General features: G+C 39.4%; 1 protein-coding gene across 1 annotated transcript in view; it reads left to right on the top strand.

Annotated features, from left to right (window-relative positions):
* CPE (carboxypeptidase E) overlaps positions 1-1584 on the top strand; it is a 43224-nt gene extending 41640 nt beyond the window's left edge. Inside the window, exon 9 of the mRNA XM_052690178.1 lies at positions 877-1584. Within this exon, the coding sequence (XP_052546138.1) occupies positions 877-975 (99 nt within the window). The 3' untranslated portion in view covers positions 976-1584. The remainder of the gene's footprint in view (positions 1-876) is intronic.
* The last annotated feature ends 11601 nt before the right edge of the window (positions 1585-13185 follow it).

Genomic DNA, 13185 nt, shown 5'->3' with positions numbered 1-13185 from the left:
TCATTTAAACTCATTTATTTTCTTTATGGCCTCATTTGAAATGAGGTGGCACAGAGAAGGGTGATACTGAGATATTTGTTCTTTTTATGAGAGCTATATGGCTAGGAAACCAGGCCATCACAGCATATCTCTAAGTAGTGTGGCATAAGGAGTAAGCAGTCCTGAGATTTTCATTTGTCTTTCTAGTCTAGATTGTCAAGTGCCTACCTGCACAGGTTAAAAACTGTCCTCAGCTCTGTGCAGAAGAAATGATGGAGCTGTGCTTCGTACCCACTTTGTATGGTGGATAAGACTGAGGCTCTGTTTTAAGACTTCAGAAGCATTGTTTATTCATCCTCCATATGGGTATGGAGTCGGCTCCTAAAAATTACAATAGATGCTAATTTCTTTAGTGTGTAACTCATATATCATATCCACAGTAGTGAACCATGTGCCAGAAAAGCTCCCTGGATTTTCCTGATGACATAAAATAGAGCATGTATTTTGGTATGTTGGGAGTCTGCCCTGCTAGGTGTTAGCAGTATGTGAAAGAGATGCATGTTACATGCTAGAAGATACATGTACCTGTAAACTATTCTTAATTTCCTTGCCCTGTAGTTTTTGAAGTCTTTGGACAAGCCAAACGCTGTTCAGATAGCTGGATTCTTTTGGAAATTTTATTATGCACCATTGTGTTCTTTATGGATGTTCATTGTATTGATATGGAAGTGTTGCACATCCTTAAATCAGACACAAGAGGCTGTGGAATAAATCCTAGCCTAAAATAGAAAGTCTTTCCCCAGGGCCTATGGCAGTGTTAAACAACTTTTAGTAAATGACTCTTAATAGCACACACTTCTCTCTCTTACCAGTATTTTGATTGCTTCTCTTATTCAGGTTGATTTTGAATTGGAGTCATTGTCTGAAAGAAAAGAAGAGGAGAAAGAAGAACTGATGGAATGGTGGAAAATGATGTCAGAAACACTAAATTTTTAAATGAAGATTTTGGCTTTTAAGCTCTGAATCTGTTATATGTTGATTTAGTATAATGTACTGTGGAAGGTCCCTATATTTTAGATTTTTGTGCACTTCACAATATTTAACTTTGATTTTTTTCAGTCATCTTTTGATTACTATGATTACAAATAAATACTAAACGCCTAGCTAGATACATAAGTTATTAATTTTCTTTCATATTGTTATAGAAAATTTACTCTTATATACAAATCAGAAAAAAAGAGTGAATGTCTCTGCAGCCTATATGGAAGTACAGCCTTGTGTATTATGTACAAGTTCAGAATGTGTAAGTTAAATTTTGATTTAAGAAAAAATAAATGAAACACTGTAGTCAGTTCCCTGTACCACCAGAAATATTTGACAGTGCATAGTAGTAGGCAGTGCTCTTTGCTGAGTTCTATACTGAGTGTTATTGAAAAGGCTTATAATAATAACGTGGTGGTGTAATGATTAAAATACATTATAACATTTTGTGTGTCTCTGGTGTTGGGACTGTTCAAATATGTAAGAACCATAAACTTCTCACTCCATTTCAGGAAGTAGAAAGAATCTGCATTAACTCTTCTATTAAAGATGGCATGAAATGAATTCAGGAATTAAGAGCTTTTGTCTTAAACCATTCATGGTATCTCAAGATCAGGTCTATATTATTTCTCATTATTTGCTAGCCAAAGTAAAAATTCTGAACAGACAAAGAAGGAAAGCTCATGCATCTTGTTGATACACTACTTGTGTTTGTTTTCCATCAAGAAAAAAGGAACTTCAGACCATACCAGTTGAAATTATGTACCTGCCTTTCCAACAAACTCTCCATGTATCAGTGCTGCCTAGACAATCTGCTGAAAGTTCTGTGGTCACTGGAAGCTACCAGAACTTTACACAAAGGTCAGACAGCTGAAAATCATGGCTGCTATGCATTTAGCTTCACAAGCCAAGAATGGATTGCTTTTGTTCCAACTTTGCTTCTTACGTTGGTTAGTCTTATTGGGATCTGGATGCAAGACAGATCAGTGAGAATTTTATCAGTGATGAAATTTGACCAAAAAGGTAACTCTGATTTTAAAAAAAAATTCCTCCTTCCTCCTTTTCTTTTTGTTATTTAAAGTATAATATACTTTAATTACCTTGCTTTGGTATTTTGTCTGAGTTGAGTGAGGCTTGTAAGGTCAGAGAATTACACGTGAGCTGTAGTGGGTACAAGTTTGGTACAATTCTTGTGGAACTGCTGCTTTATTTCCACTAAGCATCTCATTGAAAGTTCTGACACTATTGCTGCTCTATTGTAATCCAAGATCAGGTATTTGATACGGATTTCCTTCCTCTGTCTGTGTTTTGATGAGCATGTTATTTTAGATGATGCTGTAGAAGTTTGGTACCATTTAGGATCAACCAACAGTGCATTATCGTATTCCCACCTTAAGTGAAAAATCACATATCCAGGAATAGGATCCAAATTTACCTCCTCTGAGTATTTAAAACTCTACAGAAAAATACTCTTTTTTGACAATTTGGTGTTCTCTAATAAAAACAGTACTCAATCCTTTGCAATAAGAATGTAACCACACATTGATAGATTGGACAGCAATCAGAAGGAATATACTCACTGGTCAGGAATTTACTCTGAAACCTGTAAATCGTTTAGCTGTTAGGTATTGAATTCCAGCCTTTGGGGGAACTGAATGTGCTGTGAGTCGTTATCCAGCGGTGACCTTTGAATCTCCAGTGTGAGGAGGAGCCTCTGTGTCAAACCAAGAGTCCAACCTGTGCGTGTCTTGGGAGCAGCCTGGGGAAGCTGGGCACATGAACGTGCTGGGTGAAGGATGCTGCAGTGATAACTGGAAATACTAAGGCACATCCAGTGTCTGGAAGCAGTGATGCCACTTTCAGCAGAACCAGGTAAAGCTGAAGCAAGCAGCATAAAAATTAAAGGGACCACTGGCATATGGGCGACTGGCTGCAGGAGTGTTTCTGGCCTGTGAACTAATGTAATAAGGTGAATGTATATTTGTATACAACACCCTGCTCTGCCCCTTCCAAACCTTCCTGTATCACCCTACGCAGTGTTACTATGTGGTGCAATGCCTGTCATGCATCCAGTCTTCCCGTGTGGTGGATTGTACAGCATAGCTAGTGCAGACACTGCATCAGACTGATCTCATAATACGTTTCTCACCCTTGTACCAACATGTGAGATTCTCTAGTCTACTGTTCTGTGCACTGGCAGTGAAATGTAGTGTCCCGTTGACATTTTGCTTTAGGTGACTGCTTGCTATTACTGTGCTGAGAGCAGGTTACAGTCATTAGCTGTTACAACAGCAGAACCACTGCCACTGTTCCTGCTGTAGGTAAACATCCTTCAGAGCAGCGTAGCCAGGACTCTCAGTGAATTATGTAGCTTTCCTAGCTGAACTGAGCTATGTTGTAGGGCTGTGTATGTTTAAATGGAAGATTAAAGTGTTGTGTGCTGCTGAGCTTTTGGTTTAAAAGGCACGTGCTGTACTGTTGTACAATAAATCTACAGGTTTATTTAAAACTTACAATGCGTGAGTAATTTACAGGTTCAAGCTGTGACCTTCTTTCTGGGCATGTCTGTAAAGTATGGCAGCAAATCCCCAGTGAGGGGTGTATGCCAACTGATTTGTTGTTTGAACAGAGAAACAAGTGGGCTCAATGCCACTATCCCACTGACAGCCATCCGTACCCCTTCACACTGCCAGAATAGCCTACTTGTGGATTGTATCTCTTTCCTATGCATGTTTCCCCAAGCAGGTTTTCAGGTCAAGTCATGGGGGAGAATGAGATGCTCTGCATCTGTATGGGGCACCTGTATGTATTTTTTCATAGTAATTGTTATGATTAGCAAGCACAGTGCTTGCAAAACTGGTACTACAGTAGTCAGGATTATAATGAAGCAAGGATGACAGATAAGTTTAGAGGAGACGATTAAAAGCAGGTTCAGATCCCACCCACCTGGTTCTTTCTGTTTCTGAGTTCGGTTTGACTCAGTCTAGCAAAAGCTGTAGAACAGCAGCAGTTTGGTGTCAGTGTGTCTGAGCTGCCCCCAGAGCTTCTCAGTAGACTTCCTTCAGGGAGAAAGTGCCTTGCTGCTTGTAGTCAGCAGCACCGGGAGCATGAGACCTAGAAACATCACCCCTGCCCCCATCTTTAAACTTCCTGAACCTTGCAGTGATCCCATTCTGATCATCTCCTCGTAGATATTTTGTTGCCCCCTACATTTCTCTTTGTGTAGAATTAACACCTAGTGTGAATAATTCACTGCTTTTTAATTTGACTCACAAGTTTGGTCGCTGACACAGCCTCTGTTCCAGTATTTCTGACTTCTGTAATTAAACCCAGAAAACAAAAATAGCCAAGAGATTTCCTTGAAGTCGTGGTATTAAGAAAAATACAGTGGGTTTGTTTTTTTCCTGGCTTTGTGAGGGCTTCAAGTGAGCTTGCTTCAAGTTTCCATTCTTATAGCCTGCTTTAGTGGGAGAAGAAAATGACAACCGAGAAGCTGATGTAATCCTATGCCTCCAGAAGCTGAGGTTGTGGGTAGTACAGCAAGTATTGGAGTAGGCAGCACAAAAAAAAGAAACAACTGATCTTTACTTTTACTAACAGGGATAATGAGAGCTGTGTTAATTGATTTAAATTGCCTTGCTCTGCTGATCCTAGGCATTATATTTCAGCAATGACTTAAACACATCCATATTTAGGCGCCGTTTATCACAGTGCTAGATTTTCCCTGAATTCATAGTTAATACTTGCATGTTATTTTATCTTTGTCCTACTTTCATATTAACTTAAGCCACCACAGATTTTTGTAATCATGCATCCCTTTGTGCACAGTGAAAATTGTCAAAGATAGAAGCTGAAGACTTTGGCTCCCGCATTGGGAATGTTGAGGGAATTTGACATCTGGAAATGCACTGGAAGCAGTTTAGTATTGTGAAATAAGTAGATTTTGTAGATCTTTCTGCTAATCTTTCTTCAGGAAAAGTCTGAATAGGATTATGGGCCCATGGGATTCTAGGAGTGGAACATGTCTGTGTCTTTAGACTAAAGCTAAAACTGCTCTGGAAAGATTCCCGTTACCTTCACTGGGGTTTTTATCAGACCCTCAAGCCTGGAATCTGAGTAAACAGGAGTATATGTTGCCAAGGCTGCTCATTTTGCATTAACAGTAATTGTTCTTCATCTTTTCCAAAAAAAAGATGGAAAAAAATAAGAAATGTAATCCATTTTCTCAAAATGCAGAAATGGTTGTGGAATTTGTTAAGGGTCATTGCAACACCTGAAGTAGAAATCAGGGAGATCAGCTGGACCAGTGGCAACCTGCAGCTCCTTGAATCTCAGTGGAGGATAGGAGGGCAAATCAGGGTGATGTTTTTGTTGCTTTCACCCACTACGGATGTGGTCAGGGCCATAATTAGAGACGAAATATCAAGCTGGATGAACTTCTCACCTGACTGCAGCATGGCCTCAATAGAGGAGATAATCGTGTTGCAACTCCATCCAGTAATGTGAGATTCCTTTTGTTGTGCGCGCTGGTGTCCAAACGTACAGAACCAGCATCCCTCTTCCACATTCCAGCACCTCCAGCACAAAAGGTGAATTGAACACATTTTCAGAGATTGTGGACAAGATTCAAGAGTAGCCTTAGCTGCCAAGAGCAGTACAGAATTACAGTCTGACTTGCCTCCCTTCCGTTCACACAATATCCGCTCATGCGGCTTTCCTTGGCTGCTTCCAGTTCTCTCAGGGTGTGTCTAAAACTAGCCCAGCTTGAGCAGCTCAAGGCTGACTTGTGCCAAGACCCATCAGGACTGGATTACAGGGCTTTCTTGCGTTCAAAATTCTGAAGTTTGCTTTTGGAGGCAGATCTCCTATGGCACAGCCTGGCATCCTGAATCCTTAAGTCTCCAGAATTGGGACCTCACTTGTAGCTTATTAATGGCCTGCATCCATCAGTTTCTTTCCATGGAGGTAGGAGACCTATACTGCACTTCCCTGCTGGTATGGGAGGAAGGATCTGGCCTATGTCTTTCACTCCACACCTCAGCAGGGCAAGCATATGCCAAGACTTGGAGGATGGGAAGTATTCCTGCATCCCACAGGCTGGACATGGTCTCAGATGTGGTTTTTGAGACAGTCTCAGAAACTCAATCTGAAAAAGAACAGTGGTTATTTTAATGCTACCTTATTTCCCTTTCAGATTCAAGTAATTTATTTGAAGATTTATCAAGGTAGTTATAGTCCCTATAAGTACCTATCACTATATATTGTGGCAGTGATATTCGTCACTGCAAAGCAGCAGATCTGCTCTGTGTTCCCTATTCAAGTGGCTGAAATGCCATTTAGTTTAGTTTGGTTGAAATACAGAGCTCTGGGAGAAGAAGTGTGCTGAAATGCAGCTAGCTGTTTGTGCTGCACTGCATTTGTTTCTGTTTGACCAAGGAGGTGTTGGTGTTACGGGGTAGCTGTGATGAATGAAGACTGCTGGGAGGCAGACTGAAGGGCAGCACGTTTAGAGTACAAAAGCTTAGGATTCAGAAAAGTCTAACTGGCAAAGAAGAGGCTGAGATGCAAAGATTGCCTTTTGCACGCACTGTGCGTGTACGGAGATGTGAGGAGGAATGAAAGAGTAGCACTACAAGGTACAACATCTCCAGGCTATGGTGGGCATTTACATGCACAGAAATCCTGGAAGGTGCCTATTTATTTATTTTTTCCTATAAAAAGATCTCAGCCTCCTGGTTTCATGGCTCTTATCTAAATAAAATACGCCAACCCCAGGCAGACCCGGGTGCTTTGGATAAGGTGGAGAGGCTGGGCGAGCCTGGGACCCCGTCACTGCTCAAAGTAGTAGTTTAAAGGAGGTAACAAATGGCTCCAAAGGGACTGGTGACTACACTGAATTGACAATAGCGGCTGCTGGCTCTTTGCGTTGGCTGCTTTCATCCTGCCTGATGCACCAGACAGCCCTTGTGCCCTCTGCTGAAGCCTGCCAAGAAACCTCTACTGCATTCTGACCTAAAAAGTCTGCTTGTTAACTATTGTAATTGGGATTTCGTGAAATAAAGCTTCTGAAGGCAATGCTTTCTTGTGCTTTCTTCAGGAAATTTGAAAGACCAAACGAAAATGGTCTTGAACTTCATTGTACCGTGAAACATAAAACATTCTGATCCCACAGAAAAAATCCAGATTCTTTAGTTCTTCATTTCCATGTATTTCTGACAGGTTTCAGCATCAGATACCTGTTAAGATGTCATAGAATCATATAATCATTGAGGTTGGAAAAGAACTCTTAAGATCATCTAGTCCAACCACTGACCCATCCCCAGCAAGCCCACTACACAACATCCCTCAGTGCCACATCTCCACGTTTCTTGAACGCCTCCAGGGATGTTGACTCCACCATCTCTCTGGAATATGTGGTAATAGGCAAGATAGTTAACTTTTGCAAAATCTTCTGATCATTTGAGTAATGTCTCAGAAGTGAGACAGAGCTTGCAGGGGATTTCCACTGAGAAGAAACAAAATTTGGAGAGAATTGTAAGCTAATCTGTCAATATTTGTTTGGCAGCGTACTGCGTGGAATTACAAGATGCCAAGAGAAATTCAAAGTAACATGAAAAATATTCAGTGCTATTAATTGTGAGTTTACATAAGTTGTTGGCATTTTATGTTAAGAATTCTTAGCTAAACAGTTGCCAGGAAAACAAAGCCCTCCCAGAATTATAAAGTTTACATATAATATACTTTAACAAGTGGCACGGAAGAATGAAACTTTTAATCAGTGGAATTTTACCTTAGCAGAGCATTTAAATATGGAGGTGTGTTCATATACATCTTGAAAATAAATTTATCCCCAAAATCTCATTTTAAATTTGAGAAACCTAAGTTAAGATAAAAACCAGAAAACACCGTGGATCTCCAAAAAAGAATATAATGATTGGAAGTTGAAAAAAATCACAATAAATGTCTCTGTGCCAAAACAATTCACTTACAAATGAAATCCCATATGCTTTGGGTTCCTTTGAAAACCGTAGGCAGAAAAATAAAATTAAAAGGGCTATTGAAAGGTGAATAGTAAAATTTTGAAAAACATAACATTCTGCTTCTAATTGAATGCTTCAGTTATAAAAAATTCTTTTTTTTTTTTTTTTTTGAGGTTTTAGAGGCTAATGCTTCTACCTGAAAGCATTTTTATTGGTTTCATGCTTGTTATTAATGTATCCACATAACTGAACACACAGTCTAGCAAAGAAAGACCAAACAACATCAAATAGTTGGCAGCTGAAACTAGGCAAACTCAGAAGCAGAACTAATGTTACATATTTTCTTAGTGGGACTCCTTCATCTTTGGAATTGGAATCTTTGGAAGTTCATGGGGCCATACAGAAGATTTTTTCATCGTATGACTTTTTAAAACTATCCTTTTAATAGATAGATTTGTGCCATCTTTATTCATCATGTGAATTCCCTTTCTACTGATAGTACCTTCTGGTTTAATTTTTTCCCGAGGTATCAGACAATCATCCACACCTTTGAGGTTCTGCTTCATCAATCTAAGGACATTTTTGGATGCAATAATTACTGAATTCTCAGAATTCAGTTTTGGATTCTGAGGTCAGGATCTGTATGCCATTAAAAATATTTGCATATTGATTTGTTATGTTTGCTTCTGGGTTTTCTTGCTATCTGTTCCACAAACTAAGGGAGATCTTAGCTTCCTAGTTTTGATCATTAACAGAATTTAAAAATACAGCAGAACATGCTAATCCACTGTGCTCTGCATGTGCATGTTTTGTTGCCATAAGATTTGCTTTTCAAGGGCCATGACAGTGTTCCAGGCCACCACCATCCTCCATACCAGAGATGCTTTGGCCACTCAGCTGGCTCGATTGCAGCACATGTTTAATGTTCAATAACGCGTTTGATTTTGAGATCAATCAAAATGCTCAGAAGTGCTTTCTAGACTTCTACAGTCTTACAAGCCTTCAATTTTTCTCAGATTACATTGTTCCTAGAATTTAGTAAGTAAAGCCTGCCTTATTGGCCTAATATTCATTACGTGAGCAGATTCAGCTCCCATAATAGCCAGGAGAAGTGTTTGCATTGCTAGCTCTTATTCCTCTCAAATCCAGCTCCTTCCACGGGGAGGGATGGGACATCAAAGACTAACATTTCACCCTCATCTCCAGGATTCTCTAGTTGTTCTTTCTTCACAATTTCAGTTTTCATTCCAGTGTCTCTAAGACACATCTTAAGATGACGGGGGGGGTTGGAAGTAGATGATCTTTAAGATCCCCACCAACAGAAGCCATTCTGTGATTCTATGATTCTGTGGTCTCTGCGCTGCAAAGCGCTCTGGATTCCAAGTTGGTAGATGTGAGACTGTTGCAAGATGGAATTTCTTTATCAGAAGTTGAGCTGCCGGTGGTAATAGAAGGCCATATAGTTATAGAACTTGCACAGCTGCATCATTTCTAATGAGCAGCCTCATTATTCTGGGACTTTGAAAAGAATTGAAGGCAATGGGCTGTCTTCACAATCCATGCCCCATCAGATCTTTACTCAGCACTTAAAGATGCAGCTGGAGAGGTGTGAGCATTCTCTGCTGTTCAGTTCCTTTTCTGCTTCCTCTTAGTCTCAGATCCTCACACAATTAATTATCTTATATGAAAGCAAGCTACTTCACAGCAACTTGCACTTTCTTCTAGACAAATGGATGCCTATGTGGATCCTGTGAAAATCACAAGCAGTCACAAAAGGGAAAGTGTTTGAAAGCTGCACGTTAATGGAGATATTGCACATGCAATCAAGGAAAATGACAAAGTCACACCACGATTCTAAGTTCAATCTAGTTCTTCCCCAGAGCATCAGGCAAGTGTATCATGCCTTTTCTTACCTGAGTACGTGTGCTATTAGAAACAACAGCAGGAAAGCTACAGTGTGGTTATTTATCTGAAGAATCAATAAACACTTAAACGTGAGCTTTTTCTCTCTCATTTTCCTTACTCGTTTGTTTGTTTGTTTATTTGGTCTGAAATGCACTCAGAAGCCTGAAATGAAAAGGAAAAAAATCCATGTTATACTTTTCCATTGAAAGTTTTCCCTTCATAAAATTGCAGAGATCAAAATGTCCAAAAGACAAAAATCTAGTTATAAACACCCCTCCTGTCATAGGTTTTTGGTTGTTTTTTTTTTTCCCCATTTGAAGCTGTTAACAGTTGGAAAAATTGCTTTGTAAAGCTAAAACAAATGCTAAAAAAAAAAAAGTGGATTCCAAATATTTGGAAAACCTAAGCATAAAATTAAGTACTGAGTAAAAGCACTAAAACCCCTTTAAATAACACTCCATGGCCAAAACTTAAAATAGGATCTAGACATCTATGCTTCTGCTTACTGCAAACATCACATGATTCATATGTTTTTGGCTTGAGATTCTGTGTGTTGACAGTCATATTGGCCCTACTTCTAGGTAACTTCCCCTGTTAGAGAGATGGAACAGATTTAGTCTGATGGGGTGACTTCCCTCTGTATCAGTCCTAAATCCAACCCTATGAGTCAGCAAATCCACATATTTGCATCTCTCAGGTCCTGATCCCAACTGTCCCCTAGAAAGGAGGATGTTGGTGAAGATACATTGAACTGATTCTCCACCTCTCATCGTGATTAGAAAGGAGGAACAGAGTCTACTTTCTACTCTACATTTAAATCCACTGACTTCAGTGGAATTACTCTGGATTTAAATGTCAACCTTGGGAGTAGAAAAACAACCTCGTGTCCCATTTCTTTCCTCCACAAACATCCTCCTTCCCAGCTTTAACATTGAGCTATGGCAGTTTGACACGTGCTGCTGCTGTGCATTTCCCTCCCAGATACTGATTTGCCTTTCCTGTGTGCATTTTTTGCATCATATATCACGTTTTCCAACCTCACATACCTGAAATATTTGGAAGCACCAAGTTCTGGATGCATCTGGGTATTAGATTTGCTCTCAACTGGTAGGTTACCCTTTCATGAATAAAAGCTTCACACTGCCATAGGAAATTCCACTGAGGCTTTCCTCTTTATATTATCATTTTAACCCCAGTATTTTACCACTTCCTTTGTGAAAAAAATAAAAATGTTATGATAACCATGTAAAACACTGCAGAAACTTAAATGGAAGATGTGGCTTTTGGGACAAGAATGTGAAATCCTCTTCTTCCAGGTAAAGATACATCTCTCTTGCTGCTAAATTCAGTAGCAGTTTGCTATCCAGTCACGAATGATCAGTAACAAACAGTGGCCTTTGGGAAACAATTCTGTAGATGAATGGCTTTCCACCTAGTTTTACTGAGAAAAATCATCTACGATCATTCGACCCGCAAACACTTTCTGGTGAAGCCAAAGTCTGAATGGCCTGAGAGTCCTGTTGCCTAATTTCAACTGATTTTCAGCTGATAACAGACAGCAGGTGTTCAAAACTGGCACACAAAGTGCTCTTAGTAGAAGCTTTGTCTTGTGCTCTAGCTTAGGAATCAGGAGGACAGTATCTTCAGATGGTTCTTGGCCTTTCTCTATCTCCTTAGATTAAAGTCCTTCTTATTGTAGTAAAGTTCAAATGAAAGGCTGGTCACTAACTTGTTAGATCTGATAAACTGTGGCCAATTTTAGGATGCTTTTGGAAATTTATATAATGTCAAGCACCAGAATTCTTTAAATTTTAACACTGGAATCTTTCTATATTCACTTTTGGTCAAAAGAAAAATCACTAAAAGTCAGTAGAAAAGGATCCAATCAGATGCAACATCTGTTTGGAGCAGCTTTTTCCTTAGTTAAGATCTCATTTTTCTTTTTAGAAAACAAGGCTAATAGTCCTACTTATTACAAAAAGAATTATCTTCCTTCCATGTTTTGGTCTCTGAGTATAACATCCACTTACTGTATTAGCTACTAAGACAGTAAGCTAATGATCAATTAATTACTTGTAACTGCTTTTATTTCTGCAAATGGGGGATGCACCTGGCTCTAGCTAAAGCAGTAACAGGTTTTTCTGATTGCATCCCTAAGGGTACAAATATACTTGAATAATGTTGATGATGCTGTGCCTATCTATTACAAATCCATGATATATGATTTTATGGAAGAACTTTAAGGACAATGATAGAACAAGGGAGGCATTCCACAGGAGGGGATGGAAGAGGTGTACTAAAATCTCTTACCAGTTCTTTAGGTGATTACATTAAGGATTTAATTCAGCCAGCTACTTACTTGCTTCACTTTTTGTATGGTAATTACTGAGTCAGAGCCTGAACCACTGATTGATCACCTGTGGCAAGCACTGAGTCAGCTTCGGGAGCACAGGTGAAGGCAATTTAGCTGTGTGACCAGAAAGGGTAGAGCCTTGCTCCGCCTCTCCTAGACCCCATTTAAGGCTGACTGCCACAGAGGAAGGGTCTCTTCTGAAGATGCTTCCATTTGGAGTCTTCTACTGTGAGCCTAGGATGCGGGTAAGCTTTTTGATTTTTATTTGTTTCTTTTATCATGGTAATCTTTCTAATCATGAGTTTGTAAATTGTTATGCTACCCACATCACTTTTCTAATTGTACTTTTGTTAGTTGTGCACTTTAGAATTTGAGGTGATACCCTATTAAAAGTGAAAGGGTGTATCTGCTTAGTACAGGTGTTAGTATCTTGCTGAATTAACATTCCATGTTTTTAATGCAATGGGGTTATAATAGTCCTGGAACTTTATTTGCACTTTTTTTTCTTGGTCTAATGCCCTGCAATGCACCAATGAGAGGAGTTAACAGCTCTCACTGTCCTTCACCTCCCTCCCTGTTGGATGGACTGGCTTCTCTGATCAGAGAACAGAGCCATTGCAGCAGTTTGTGTAAAATGAAATTACCCAGTTTAAGTAGTTGTTTTTTGTTAACTTGTGTTTTTCAAACTCAAATGAATTAGGGGGCTTGTTAGCTTCCTTCTCTAGCTCAACTGTTCATGGACTGTCTGTGCATTGGCATTTTGAAGCATACTGTAAGTAATCTGTGGGGGTCACTAACGAAGCAGCACTGAATTTGATAAGAGATATATCTAGAATAAAATAACAAATACAAGTGTGTAAAGTGATGGCTGGAAAAACAGCATACAGGCTATTAAATAAGTTTATTGTTGCTGTATTTTATGTAATG

Source organism: Tympanuchus pallidicinctus, unplaced genomic scaffold (assembly GCF_026119805.1).
Source record: "Tympanuchus pallidicinctus isolate F22 unplaced genomic scaffold, pur_lepc_1.0 scaffold26, whole genome shotgun sequence".
NCBI lineage: Eukaryota > Metazoa > Chordata > Aves > Galliformes > Phasianidae > Tympanuchus > Tympanuchus pallidicinctus.
The sequence above is the reverse complement of the archived record's forward strand: the minus strand, read 5'-3'. Positions and strand labels throughout refer to the sequence as shown.